Source organism: Chiloscyllium punctatum, chromosome 7 (genome assembly GCF_047496795.1).
Source record: "Chiloscyllium punctatum isolate Juve2018m chromosome 7, sChiPun1.3, whole genome shotgun sequence".
Lineage (NCBI taxonomy): Eukaryota > Metazoa > Chordata > Chondrichthyes > Orectolobiformes > Hemiscylliidae > Chiloscyllium > Chiloscyllium punctatum.
The window spans coordinates 130,943,981-130,959,396 of record NC_092745.1 but is presented as its reverse complement, the minus strand read 5'-3'; the positions used below and the strand labels follow the sequence as shown (position 1 = coordinate 130,959,396).

Sequence of the window (15,416 nt, the reverse complement as noted above, 5' to 3'; positions counted from 1 at the left end):
CATCCCTCCACTAAGATCATCAGACAAATCATCCCAAATGTGCAACATTTCTCCTCCCTTGGGAAGCTGCTACTTGTCTAAGGCTCTCATTAATGCAGAGATCCAACCCCTCATCCAATCTTCAGAGATATAAGGACGAAAATCTTCATCCATGATATCTGTGCTGATAATGACATCCTTGAGTATAAGACAGTCATCCTTCTGATGCCTCAGTATGGCTTTGAAACTTGGGCTACATATAGATACCACTTCAAGGCCCTTGAAGTGTTGTCAAAGCTGAGATGGATTCCCTACATCAGTTGGGAGTACGGTTGCACCAACCTTGAAGGAGCCAATAGCACAGGCATTGAGGCCTTGATCATCTGAAACCAACTCCGCTGGGCTGACCATGTGCTGAAGATGCCGATGATCTGACTGCCAAAGCAAATAAACTTCTCCTAGCTTAAGGAAGGCAGTCGAATGAGTGGACAAAGGAAGTGTTTCAAACACTCCATGAAGTCTTCCTTCAAGAAGTGTAACATGGATGCCAATATGTGTGAGACCCACTCTCAGAAGAAACTGACCCTTATGAAAGAAGACAATTCTTTGAGAACATCTGTCACCAAGAGGTAAGGAAGGCCCCACAGAACCCATGACCAGTGACACAGAATTTCCCAGGTGGCAGTCATACTCCTTAGTGAGTGATTGTTGCTGCTGATGGTACCCTCAGTGTTGCAGTGGATCAATTGTCTTTGTATTCTTGAGCTCAAATAGTGGATTATTGCACCGTTCGGAAGATGTCATCCAACTCGAAACCTTAACTCTCCACGCACTGTGAGACCTGCTAAGTTTCTCCTGCATTTTCTCTTTAACTTAAGTATTTTGTTAACTTCATCAATGTCTGCTATCTTTTCAGTGTTTTAGATTTCTGGCAAGTTGTAAAGGCTGTGACATTGAGAGACCTCCAGTAGAGATTGGACTGATTTCTGACCTTTGAGTGGCAGCGACTGTACGATTGAAGTTTATGTGCAGTTTAAGGGAGGGCAGTGCTGGTCCAAGACGATGTTTTTGAATTAAACAAGGGTTAAAAAGCAGAGCTGGTGAACATGACCTGGCAATTTAGGTTAAGGAATTGGTAAATACAGATGCAGTACAAAACATTTAAGGGGATATTCCGACAAATAAGAGAAATTTGAAAGGATGAACCTGCCACCTGAGATTGACTTAAAAAAAAGTTAAAGATGTTATCAAACTTGAAGAAAAGTCATACCGTTTTGCAAATATAGCTAACATGACAGAATATAAAATGAGAAATAATTACTGGAAGATTAATAAGGGGGGCAAATTTAGAGTAAGACAGAGTTAACCAAAAATATAAAAGCAAGTCTTTTTCAGATATATTAAAAAAAGTTAACCAAGTGTTAGTCCTGTAGAACAGGATTCTGGGGGATTAATAATGAAGGATAAAGAGATGGCAGACAAATTGAAGGTATGTTTCACATCATTAAAAAAGGAGACTAGTAAAATTCCTAAAGAAAGCTGTATATCAGAATTGAAAGCGAAGCAGGAACTCAAGATAATTGCTGTTACCAGGGAGGTCCTACTGAGTAAACTGTTGGAACGGTGTGTTGAAAAGTCCCTGGATCCTGATGAATCACATCCTAGGGTCTTAAAAGAAGCAGCTGGTAATGTAGTTGATAGTAGGTTCGATTTGTAGTGCTATTTAGCTAGAGGAACTTTCTGCTCCTCCAGTACTTAAAGTGAAGCAGGCAGTTTGATCATTTAGCAACAGTTCAGTTAGAGGAAAGTGTTGGTGAGACAGCTGGATGATGGCAGTGTAAATGTAAAAACTTGCATAATACTTTCAGATGATGTCATTTATGGACAGCATGTAGATGAGGAGGCGGCCATGGAGAGGGGAGTGGTACAGTGCAGAAGCCTGAAGAGAAGCCACTTTTAATTGGTCCTTTGACTGCAGTTAGGTCACAGCTGAATGTCAGGGGTGAGGCACTGGATGTGCTGTTAGATTGAAAGACTAAGGAAGGAAAGTTGATCTTTTGTCAAGGTTTCATGGAAGTCTCAAATTTCATCCTGTAAGAACTGTCTTGATACTGTGGCAGGGAGTGGGGAGAAATTGGACAAAATAACTTCAAAACTTTCAAGCAGGCTGGTACAATTTCTGGCAGACAAGACTTTAAGAAGAAACAGAGGCTGGAGTTCATATTGTTTGCAAGGACAGTGGGGTTGGTGGGTTTTTGTAATTTTTCTTGATATTTTGAAGAGTTTGTAGTGAACTGGGGTCTTTGATAAATTTATCGGGCCATTTGTACAGAAGCACACATTTGACAAAATGGATTCTTTCGATCCTTTGTATCCGTGCTGATAGAAACCCTAAAAACAAATTGCTGGAAAAACTCAGCAGGTCTGGCAACATCTTTGGAGAGAAATCAGTTAATGTTTCGGATCCAGTGACCCTCCTTGAGAATCACTGCTGGTAGAATATGTTTTGTAATGTTTTAAGGTCAAACCGCGGTTGCATGTTACACAGTAGCTTTGCCCTTTAAACATTTGTTGTCCCGCATAAGTAAGTATCTTGAATATGAAAATGAACTGAATGGGGAATTTATTACTTAACAAAAACATTCTCCTTTGTTTGCAGTGCAATACGACTAGCAAGCTTAACTCCCTTCTTTGTTTTGTTTAAAAGTATTGTGTTGATCACCTGTTCAAGTAAAAACATTATATTCTTATAAACCAAAATCTTGTGATTTACAATTTTGAAAACAAATTGCACAATTACCTCAATTTTTGATTTCTTGTCAAACAGAACTTTCTCTGCATTTAGCAACTTTCTAGCACACATTTCTCTGTTTTGCAGTGCTTCTATTCTGAAAAAGTAAATTACTTTTTTGTTAAATTGCACACGTTAAATGCTGTGTTTATATTGTTGCATTACATTTGCAATCTTGTCCTTTTGATTATCAGACTGCTACAAGGATTGCTTGATTTAAAATGGTCCTAAAGTGCAAGAATGTTAGATTTGCTAGTTTTTGGAATTAATACATATGAACCATGAAACTGTCGAGTTTCAAAAACAAAATTGGAAAATTGCTGCACTAATGGCAAGCATTTGCTTAAAAAAAATCAATGCATGGACTGTATATTTAAGTTCAAGGTCAGTAGTTCCAGTGCTGTAAAGTGAGAGTAACCTGCCAACAGGAAAAAGCTTCCTTAATATTGCATGTTTCAGTAAATAAGTTACACAGTATGATGATCACCTTATTGATGAACTCTTTTTCCAACTGTACATTTAGGTAATAGTGTGGAACACTTTCAGTTAAGGATGAATGCAATTTAAAACTTCTTTCACTTCTCTGTTATTAAATTGGCATTGTAATAATGTTTGGTGCTGGGATGTAGTTATCCTGGTCTGCTTGTTTTTGGAGCTTGAAACTGAATCATCCTTGTTGAATTAATGATGGTATTTGTGGCAACCAAATTTAGCTTTACATCAGAAATCTTCAGCATTGTAGCTACTTTAAATCTAAATATCTGTACACAAATTTAAAATGATTCAAAGATAAAAGGCAGTGCACAGGCTAGGGAGGTTTTAATTTGTGAAGGCACCATGCTGAAGATAGGCCTTCCAGTTCCCAGAGTAAAGACTCGATCATTCGTTGCACCAGTACAGTTAACCAATATTAGTAACAATTATAAGGAGTTTCCTCATTATGAACATCTGAATTGTTGATGAGCTGTGTGCAAGAGAAGAAATGAAGCAGACATTGTAAATTGAAAAGACTGTTGCCTATCCAAGAAAGTTATATATTACAACCAGTTGTAAAATTGAAAATGAATAATTCTAAACTATTTAGACTATTTCACGTACATGGAAATAGTCACAGCTAAACTATGTAAGAGCTCGTTTGCTTGGCTCCTCATAGTTGAGGAACTTGTGTTCATCTGAACACCAATATTTCATATTTTCTCTTACAGTGCAAAATGTGGGGACCAAAGAGCATGTGGAAAGCAATGGATCTCCTGAATTGGAGCCAATTAATTGTGTGAGGAGGAGGAAGCAACGACCTGCAGTGCTAAGCTTGACAAATACTGAAACGACTGGGGTATTGCGACCCAGACAGGTCAGGCTCGATAGTCATAGTAACCGCTATGCTGGAGACTGGAGCAGCTGTGGTGAAAGTTACCTTCTGAAAGCAAAGGATGAGAGCACAGAGGCAGACTATGATGATGTTCCTTCAGAAGATACTGGAAGTGAAGAGGAGAGTACAGCGGCAGATAGGAACAGTAGTATGATGGAACTGCATGCAGAGACAAAATCCAAAGGGCAGACATATGAGGCCTATGTAAGGATGCAGAAGATTAATCCAGCACTTGAACATAGGGTGAACTTAAAAGATCTTCAGGAAAGTATTGACACGTTAATTGGGAATTTAGAACGTGAACTCAGCAAAAACAAACTGAACGTCACTTGTTGAAATAATTTGCTTCATTCTGGGATAAAGGAATAGGATTACAGACCCGACAGTTGTATTAGCTGTTTTATGATGGCTGCGCACTTCGAGATAGAGAAGTATCATGGACCATCTTGGGTTATCTGGCTTATTCAGGCATTCCAGGACATTTGTATGTAAACATTTTTCTTCTTATTGGAAGAATCCAGCGAATTGACCCTTAGGGGTATGCGGTGCCGTAGAGGCATTTTTGTTTAAGGTGTACTGTAGACTGAGCACTGTGTTCAGGTAGGAATGTTAACTCATGCACTTACAAAGCAGGCTTTTAATAAGGACTTTTGAAGGAGATTAGCCATTGCCACTCAGCAGACACTCTGGGGACTGAATCCTGAATCATCTTTAAGCAAAAGTGTTTAATTCTGATCATTCTCGTCCTTGAGGATGGTTGCTGCTTGGCAGATGTTTCTGTAAGGTGACAGTATTTTTTATTTCAGCAAAATATACCAGTTAGTGATTCACTGGTCACCTTCCATTTGCAATGTAATACCAAGGCTGCTATGAAGAGACCATTTCCGCAAAAAACCCTGCACGTTTTTTGGGTGATGAGAAATATTGTAAACTGTTTCCTTTCTTTAATATTAACATTTCTCTGTAACTGTATTTAAACCCAAATCAAAACAAATGGTATATTTTTCTAACCCAGTATATTTTTGATAAAGTGTGGACACATCATTTATAGTGACGCACCTACCAGAAGGCCAAATACTGTTCAATGTACTGCCTGGGAAATGTAGCATATATAAATATATAAAGTGCACGATGATGAGAGCTGTGAGGAAGTTTTCTTAACATAATGTGGCTGATCATTTGCAATATCTGGTGTGGTATTATGTTATTGTCATGTCAGTATTGATAACGAAGACTATTAACAGTGCATTAAAACGGGTGTTTTATATTCAAATGGTCCATATCTTTACACAGATAGGAAATGTGAATGAATAATGTCTCTCGGTTAAAACTGTCAGCCTGTTTAGAGAGACTGATTTGTGTATTTGTGTATAGTGTTGGTACATTTTACATTCATTTTTATCTATTTCCAGTCTTCTTTCTGTAATGTTAACTGAATTTCAGTTTTGTTGACAGTCATATGGGAATCTACAAAAAATTACAATAAAAATGTTGACGTTCAGATTTTAACAATATTACAATGGGCCCGTGAAAAACAAAATTTGAAATCTCTTCAGACCAAATACACTCTACATTTGTAGAAGGTATTTTCCATTAAACTCTTTCTACAAGTCAATCATTTGTTATAATCTAATCTATATAGAAAGCTGAGTCACAGGAACAGAACATCCAAAGAATATCTGACCAAATGGAAATCCTTGAGTTGTCCTCTTGGAGACATTCAGGTTGGTCTCCTAACTTTCAGTCCAGAGACAAATAAATGGTGAGGAGAACTATGTCTCAGTTTTTAACTTGGCAGATACTTTTTTAAAGGATTTCCTGTGTGGATGATATCTATTAAGAAATGTAACAGTTGCTCGAGATAGGTAACTCTAAATCTAACCCTAACTGTCACCAATTTTGAACTGTTTCTAACTGATGCCAAGGTTTTTGCTTGCACCAATGCACATAAGTCCATTCAATTTAAATTATTCTATCAGATTTTTTCCCCCTGTTATCAATACTTAATCTGACATTAGTCATTTAAACTGATATCACTTTGGCCCCACAATTTAGTTCACAGTAGCATTTTGGAAATCCCAGAGGTGGTATTCCTGACTCTATATCTGATGCTATTCACTAGATACAACTGCCAGAGTTTTATACTTATCCAATTACTATTAATCAGTTTCCCCCATCCATTTTACTAGAATTAAAAAATCTCATAGTAATGACTCGTAAGGTGGTAGAAGTGGTCAGCTCAGACAGGTGCGTTTTCCATTTACACATTAAATGTGAAACAGGCGTACAGGGTTGCTGGGAAGTGATAGCTGCTTTGAAAAGTGCAAAGGTACAGTCATGTGTCATGTGTTTAGGTGAATGGATATTAATATCACCTACCCTCCCCAATATTTCCGTTGGCTGAAAGTCTTTGTAATCTATGCATCGAATCATTCTGACGTTAGCCTCACTGGTAAAGACTTCCTTGAGTCCAATTCAAACAGTCCGGATACAGAAGCATCTCAATTTCAGCAGCACTGTAATCTGGTGAGATGTTGAGCTGATCAGTGTTTTTCGTAGGCTTTGTTTCAGTTCTTCCCCTTAGGATTAAGCAAGTTGTGCCTCTTGGCAAACATTGAGATGACTTTTGTGGCTATCAGCTTTTAGGATTGTTTCTGTGATACTCACCTTTAATTGATCTAGCCCCTTTAAATTTAAATTGCGCTAACATTCTTTGTAAAATGGCTTTTGGTTTCACTATCTATTGATATTTAACCAGAATTATGCAAAAAAGATGACCACATCAAATTGAGTGCAAATGGCACACTTGGGTTTGAGTGGGTCCACGATACCAACAGCCATTCTGGCATTACCTAGGTTTTCATTTGTAGTTTAATATCTGGAATAAATATTTATCGTAGCCTTGAAGTTTCTAGTTCCATAACATGGTATCTGACAAATTATTTAATGTGAAGAATAAGAAATACAAAACTAAATATTAAGTATTATGCACGTGAGAGATGACATATGGTAGATCCACATATGCAAGAGCCATTACATACTATACTTTTATTTTTCAATCATTTTGACCTTACATCCAATTTTTCAGAAAAATATTTAACATATATTGAAAATATTAAATTTTGTTATAACAGAATCAACTGGAAAAAAATTTGCCAGTGCATTAATGTTGCTCATCTGTTCCTTAACTTCTACAATGATCCACTACTGTGTATTTGGTGTATAATATGAATGAATTGGATTGTTTTGGTTTTAATTAACACGTCTCACAGCTTAAAGATTCTTTGTAAAATGGTTTTCAGGCTCTAATTTATCTGTTGAAAATTTTATTCTTATGTTTTAGTAATCCCATATTCACTATCTGTTACACAAACATATACTTACCTTGAACATGATAAAGCATCACTAAGTATGTAAATATGACTTTATGCCGATATTTGAGTACTGTGCTTTACTGTGACACCAATATTAAAAATTCATATTTAACAAATTGTTTTGATGCTGCTAACTATGGTCAACAATTTTTGCACAATATTTTGTCACCGAGAATAAATTGAGGCATACATTTATATTAACATTCATGATGAAGAGCTTATGCTCGAAACATAGGCTCTCGCTCCTCTGATGCTGCCTAAGCTTTTCCAGCACCACAATGTTTGACATACATCCACATGCGTCAGTATATTATTGAGCATATATTAGAATCATAGAATCCCTACAGTGTGGAAACAGGTGCTTCGGCTCAACAGGTTTGCACTGACTCTCTGAAGAGTAACCCACCCAGACCCATTCCCCTACCCTATTAGCCTATGTTTACCCTTGACAAATGCACCTAACCTACACGTCCCTGATGGGCAATTTAACATGGCCAATTCACCTAACCTGGGCATCTTTGGATTGTGGGAGGAAACCAGAGCATCCAGAGGAAACCCACACAGACATAAGATGAATGTGCAAACTTCACACAGATAGTCACCCAAAGCTGGGATCGAACCTGGATCCCTGGTGTGTGAGGCAGCAGTGCTAGCCATTGAGCCACCATGCCATCCATATTGGTAATTAGGTTTTTTTATTATTTTAATATTAGACCACAAAAAAGTTTGTACTTTAACTAACAAAATAGTATAGCTTTCCAAACAATCAGTTAAATATTCATGCAATGTGGACTAACAAACATGATCTTTGAATATTGCTGGAAAGTAATATATTACTGAAGGTCTTCATTTTGTATTCATCAGCACAAGTGCAAGAATGCCTAATTTCAAAATATTGCAGCTTCTCAAAATCCTGGAGTTCATAAAGGATACAAGGCTTGAATAAAGGAACAGGATAGGCCATTGGGCCCATCATGGCTGCTCCATCGTTTATTATGATCATGACTGGTAGAAACCTAAGTGCCTTTTACCAACGCCACCCCATTACATTTTACACCATTAGTAATCAGAAATCTATCAATTTCTATTGTAATCATACTCAAAGACTGACTTTCCATGCCTCTGCTGTAAAGGATTCCAAAGATTCACACCCTTCAAAGAAATCTCCTGATTCGGATCTGAAATGACATCCACCTTATTATTACGTTGTGCCCCTGGTTCTAGACTCCCCAATCTGACCTTCATTTACTGTTTATCCTTTTAAGCAGTGGATGATACATCTTCCTCAGATGTTCTCACTGGGATAATGCTGTGTTGGGAATTATTAAATATATCTGAAAATATGCATTACTTCTTCTCTGCCTTTTAATTAAGTTTTGCAGTTCACTGTAGCCCGTAATTAGCTTTATTCAGGTTTAAAGCACTAATCTTGCTTCCCTTTCAACTCAACATGACATTCTATCAAGTGATTGCTGTCACTTAGAGGCTCCTTTACCATGGGTTTATTGATTAACCCTGTCTCATTGCTCATTAACATGTCTCAAAAAAGCCTGCTCCCAAGTTGGCTCTGGAACATACTGCTCTAAGCAATTGTTTCGAAATACACTTTTATAAACTCAACTGAGAACTTTTACTATTTGTACTTTGCCAAAGATTTTAGTAGTTTTGCTTTCATTGATATTAAGAGCAGGTCTTTATTCTTTCATGGGATGTGGGCATTGTTAGCAAGGCCAGCAGTTTGACCAATCTGTAACTGACTTTGAACTGAGTGGCTTGCTCGGAACACTCAGAGCAATTAACAGTCAACCACACTGGGCTGCGTGTCTGGAGTCATGTGTAGGTCAGATCAGGTAAGGATGGCAGATTTCCATCTCTGAAGGGCAATAGTGAACCCTTACCTTATTCAGTAGCCTCCTGTGTAGCACCTTGCCAAAGGCCGCCTTGTCCAGGTAGAATGCATCCATTGGCTCTCCTTGGTCTAACCTGCTCATTACCACTTCAAAGAATTCTAGCAGATTTGTCAGGCATGACCTCCCCTTGATGAAACCATGCTGACTTTGCCCTATTTTACCACACACTTCCAAGTATTCAGAAATCTCATCCTTCACAATGGACTCCAAAATCTTACCCACAACTGAGGTTAAGCTATTCAGCATGTAACTTTCTGTCTTTTGCCTTACTCCCTTTTTAAAAAGGGTATCATGTTAGGGATTTTCCAGTCCTCTGACACCCTCCATGAAAGATCTCCACTATCTCTTTAGCTCTTTCATTTAGAGATATACAAGATGATGAGAGGCATAGATAGAGTGGACAGCCAAAGACTTTTTCCCAGGCTGGAAATGTCTTTCATAAAGGGGAATAAGTTTAAGGTAATTAGAGGAACATTTAGCGGAGATGTCAGAGCTAGGTTCTTTGTGCAGAGAGTGGTGGGTGTGTGGAATGCACTGTCAGTGGTGTTAGTAGAGTCAGATAGATTAGGGACATTTAAGCGACTCTTGGATTGGTACAAAGATGAGAGTAAAATGAAGGATATGTAGGTTAGTTTGATCTAGAGTAAGATAATAGGTCAGCACAACATCAAGGGCCGAAGGGTCTGTACTGTGCTGTACTCTTCAATGTTCTAACTCTGGAGTGTAGTCCATCTGGTCCAGGTGATCTATCCACTTTCAGACCTTTCAGTTTTTTCTAGCACCTTCTCTTGGTGATGACCACCATACTCAGCTCTGTCCCTGACTCTCTTGAATTTTTGGGATGTTACTCACGTCTTCCACAATGAAGACTGACACAAAGTAATTATTCTGTTTCTCAGCCATTTCCTTGTTCCACACTGCAATCTCTCCAATGTCATTTTCCAGCAGCCCAATGTCCATTTTTGCATCTCTTTTGCCCTTTATATATCTGAAGAAACTCGTACAGTCTCCCTTTATGTTACTGGCTAGCTTTCCCTCATATATAATCTTCTCCCTCATTTCTTTTTCTACCTTTGTTCTACCTGCGTCAATATTTTTCTTTGATTTACCTTTACCCCCTCTTCACTGTCAGTTGGTTTTAACCAAAGCTATTACTCTTGCCATGTAAGATCTATATCTCTTTCAATCAACATTGTAAACCTCAATTCCTGAAATATTGGTATGTCTAATATAATGCGATTTAAGAATGCCCTTAAAATCTGCAGGATTTTAACTAATTGATTATGTAAAATAATTCTGGTACACAGATATTATGAGAGCTCCCATGGTGTTGTGTAAATTGAACCAACAGTGCACTGTTTTAGAACAGTGATATACCCAGATGGGAAAGGTTTTACAGGAGGTTATCTATCACCCACAAAGAAGTCTATATATTTCCTCCTTGATGGTTGATGATCTCTGGAGCAGGCTGATGGGATGTTAGGTATGGATACTTTATAGACACTTACAATGTTCATCTCAAACAGGGTGTTGTGGCATTCTGATTTGGTGAGGTCACATAAGATAATCTGTTGCTTCTTGGGCAACTATAATCTTTTAAACTCATTTCATCTTCCCTGCTCTTTGCCCTGGTCACTTTTCAACATGTTCACTTTTCATTGATGTGTTTAATCATGAGGGGTAATATTACCTTGCCTTTTCTGCCCATAACTGCAGTCTGACCTCTGCTTCAGTTTTTATTACAGCAGGGAAAACTTCAAGAAGTCTCTGAAACACTTCCTTTGCCCTCCTTATTTTTGATTGCCTTCAGTGAGCTGGGTAAAGAAGAGATCGGACTGAGTGGATGGATCAGTTTTGATGGTGCCTTCAGCAATTAGGCAGATAGCAGGAGCAGGAATTCTGGACAATGAAGTGCTAACTATGTGAAGCTGCACTGCAGACCTTCATAAACCCACCAACAGAAGAAACTGAGCAACAGTTTCCCTAATGGCAAATCAGTTTACAGCATTGCAGCCGTGCTATATTCAAGCCATGAGCCAATTACGTTAGTAATAGGAGGAGAGATTTAGTAGACATGGCTGTACTCATTGGCGGTAGAGCCCAGCATGTCTCAAAAGGCTCAAATACATATAATTTCCTTCAGCCAGAAAGGGTGTGTATACATTTCTCCTTAGAATAAGGCTAAGTTTCCCTCAATGATAAATGCGAAGCTTCATGCAATTTGCCGTTTCTAAGTTTACTCATGGGATGTGAGTGTCACCGACCATTTATCATCATCCCATGTTGCCCCTTGAGAAGGTGGTGGTGAGCTGCTTTCTTGAACTGCTGCCGTTAGATTCACAATGGCCTTAGGGAGGGAATTTATCAAGAAATAATGAATGTACTCTTTACCCTGTAAAAATTATGGACCCTAACAAGCTTTGGTGCTGAAGAGATAAATCCCTAAACTTGCTACACCCCTGGCTGATGAGTATCTACCTGATATTATGAAGGATTATCCAGGTATGTCCTGTTCACACAAACAACCTGACCAAATACCACAGCATCAACTGACTCCCAGTCACCCACAAAGTGCTATCAAGAGGCACTGATGGCAAATCTGTGCGTTGCTTGGCGAGGGTCACTCAGTCTGGATATCTTTACAGCTTTGTTCTATGAGCAGGCTTGGGCTGAAAGGCACACTCTGCGGATGAGGAGGAGAGTGGGGTGGGACGACCGCAGGAGCAGAGAAGATAAGGTCTACGGAGAGTGAAAGATAAAACGTAGAACATTACAGCGCTGTACAGGCCCTTCGGCCCTCGATGTTGGAACCAATCTGAAGCCCATCTAACCTACACTATTCCATTTTCATCCATATGCCTTTCCAATGATGATTTAAATGCCCTTAAAGTTGGCGAGTCTACTGTTGCAGACAGTGCGTCCCACACCCCTACTACTCTCTGAGTAAAGACACTACCTCTAACATCTGTCCTATATCTATCACCCCTCAATTTAAAGCTATGTCCCCTCGTGCTAGCCATCAGCATCTGAGGAAGATGGCTCTCTGTCCATCCTATCTAACCCTCTCATTATATGTCTTAATTAAGTCGCCAATAGAACATAAACCTTTGAAGCTATTTCAGTTTTAGTAATATCAACTTAATTTAGTGTTTTACCATTTATATAATTTATTCTGTAATCCAAGATGGTGCTGAAACCTGGCGACATTATCCACTTTCCAATGTACCTAGGTACATGTGACAATATATTAAATAAATCTGCTGAAGTGCAGAGGTGACCAATTATCTCAGTCCGGGGCCAATGCTGCCAAAGTTTTATAGGACAGTGCTTTTGGCCCAAATAGCCTCAATTACTCTGACATTCCAAAGAAAAGGTAATCATGAATGCAGAAGTTACTCACTGTAATGGTGACCATGAAACTATTGGATTGTTGTAAAAATTCTAGTGCCATTTAAGGAATGAAATCTGCCAATCATATAGGGTCTAAACCCTGCCACTCCAGATCCACAACAAAATGGTTAACTCTTAACTGCCCTCTGAGCAAACTTTACCTCAGAGTGTTGAGTTGTTTACTTCCTGACTCCCCAAAGCCTGCCCACCATCGCCAAAGCGCAACTCAGGAGTGTGATAGAATACTCCCCACTTGTTTGGATGGATGAAACTCCAACAACACTCAAGAAGCTTGACACCATCCAGGACAAAGCAGCTGGCTTCCCTGGCACCCAATACACAACCTCATCGTTCACTCAGTCCATTACCAATGCATATTGGTAACAATCTGTACTACCAACAAAAGTATTGCAAGAACTCAACAAGGTTCCTTCAACACCACAATCCAAACCCATGACCACTACCAGGTTAAAAAATGTGGGGTCCAGAGTAACTTGGCAAGTTGGATTCAAATTTTACTTAATAGCAGGAAACAGAGGGTAATGGCAGAAGGTTGTGTACAACTGCTAGTGCCCAGTGTGCAATGGTATAGCATAGGGATTGGTGCGGGCCCCTTGGTGTTGAAGATGTATATAAATGACATAGGAGAAAATGTGGAGGGGCAGGATAAGTTTGTAGGTGAAATGAAGAATGGCCAGGTGATTGACAAATGAGGAAAATGTTGGGTTACAGGTGGAAGAAAGGACAGATTGAACAGTGACAGATGGATTTAACCCTGATAACTGTGAGGGGATGCGCTTTTGTGAAGAAACAGGATAAATGGAGTCCTCAATGACTGGCGAGACATGGGGAGTCTCAGAGGAATTTTGGGGTGCTTATCCCCAGATCCCAGAAGGCAGCAATGGAGGTTAGTAGGGGAGTTAAGAAGGTAGCTGAAAATGTGTTGCTGGAAAAGCGCAGCAGGTCAGGCAGCATCCAAGGAGCAGGAGAATCGACGTTTCGGGCTTGAGCCCTTCTTCAGGAGTTAAGAAGGTATACAGGACACCTGCCTTTCAGTTATGGCATAGACTTTAAACAGCAGGGAACATCATGTTGGAGCTGTACAGGACTTTGGTTAGGCCACAGCTGGATACTGTGTATTATTGGAAGGATGTGATTGCACTGGAGAGGGTGCAGAGGAGATTCACCTGGATGTTCCCTGGGATGGAGTGATTCAGTGATGACACAAGGCTGAATAAGCTTGGATTGTTTAGAGAAGAGAAGGTTGAGGGGGTAGTTGTGTATAACATTGAGGGGCATGGACAGTGTGAATAGAAAGGGGCTGTTCCCCTTGGACAAGGGTCAATAACAAGGGAGCATAGTTTTAAAATAAAAGGCAGAATGTTTAGCAGGGACTTGAGGAAAACCATCTCACGCTCAGGGTGGTGTGGATCTGGAATGCACTGCCTGATGAGAAACCTCCCAACCTTTTAAAAAGTACTTGAATATGAATTTGAAATTTCATAATATTCAAGCTTAAGTGCTGTAGTGTGGGACTAGTGTCAAGAGGACACCCTCAAGGCAATGCTGCCAAACTACCACCGACACAAGTTCTGCCCCACCTGAGGGTTGAATAATCTGCCCCGCTGCTGCACATCCATCAAAGACACCAACTGCTCCATTCTCCGCCCACACTTTGGGTAATCCGATCACAGCGTTGTGATCCTCCTCCCACCTTACAGACAGAAGCTGAAATGGGAGAGCCCCTCACAGACTGAGGTACGATGCTGGACCGAGGCTATGGAAGACCATCTCTGGGACTGCTGGGAAATGGTGAACTACACCGTGTTCATGTACTCAGCAGAAAACTGAGACAATGCTGCCACACCATCACCGACCTCATTAGCAAATGTGTGGAGGATTGTGTAACCAATCCGAGTGTTCTCCAATTGGAAATCTTGAATGATCAGGAAACCCACTCCCTAATGAAGATGGCAGCATTCAAATCAGATGACTCAGACCCATGCAGGAAATCCAGAGATGATTTGCACAAAGCCATCAGGAGGCAGGACCAGACCAAGTTAGAGACCCAAACCAACCATACAGACTCCAGCTGCCTGTGGCACGGCCTAAACAGCATTACAGGATACAACATGAAGCAGAGCCAGATAGCAGACACAGGCACATCCCTCCCTGACATACTCAATGCTCTCAGTACTCGGTTTGAGCAGAATGTCATTGGGCATGGTGCCACCTGCCCCTGCCAGCCCCGGGCACACCTGTTCCCTCGGTCACCACTGCAGACGCCAGATCGGTTTTCCTGGGAGTCAACCAAAGGAAAGTGACGGGCCCGGACAGTGTTCCCGGCTGAGCACTCAGATCCGGAGCTGACCAACTGGCGGAGATATTCACCGGCATCTTCAACTTCTCCCTCCTACAAGCCGGAGTCCCCACCTGCTTCAAGAAATTACATGCAACGTGCCTTAGTGACTACCACCCAGGGGCTCTAACCTCCACAAACATGAAGTGCTCCAAGAGGCTGGTCATGGTCCACATCAACTCCAGTCTCCCAGCCTCCACGCCCCCCCCCCCCCCCCCCCATTCCCTAAATGTGCCTATTGATG

At 40.2% G+C, this 15,416-nt stretch overlaps 1 protein-coding gene across 3 annotated transcripts in view; it reads left to right on the top strand.

Annotated features, from left to right (window-relative positions):
• The window catches only part of syde2 (synapse defective 1, Rho GTPase, homolog 2 (C. elegans)), a 233,776-nt gene that overhangs the window by 160,829 nt on the left and 57,531 nt on the right, over positions 1 to 15,416 (top strand). For 2 of the 3 annotated variants that reach the window (XM_072574847.1, XM_072574846.1), the window contains exon 7: positions 3,976 to 7,629. The exons of the other annotated variant lie outside the window; for it this stretch is intronic. In XM_072574847.1, the coding sequence (XP_072430948.1) occupies positions 3,976 to 4,475 (500 nt within the window). In that variant the 3' untranslated portion in view covers positions 4,476 to 7,629. Of the gene's footprint in view, positions 1 to 3,975; positions 7,630 to 15,416 lie in introns of those variants that run through there. 3 annotated transcript variants of the gene reach the window in all.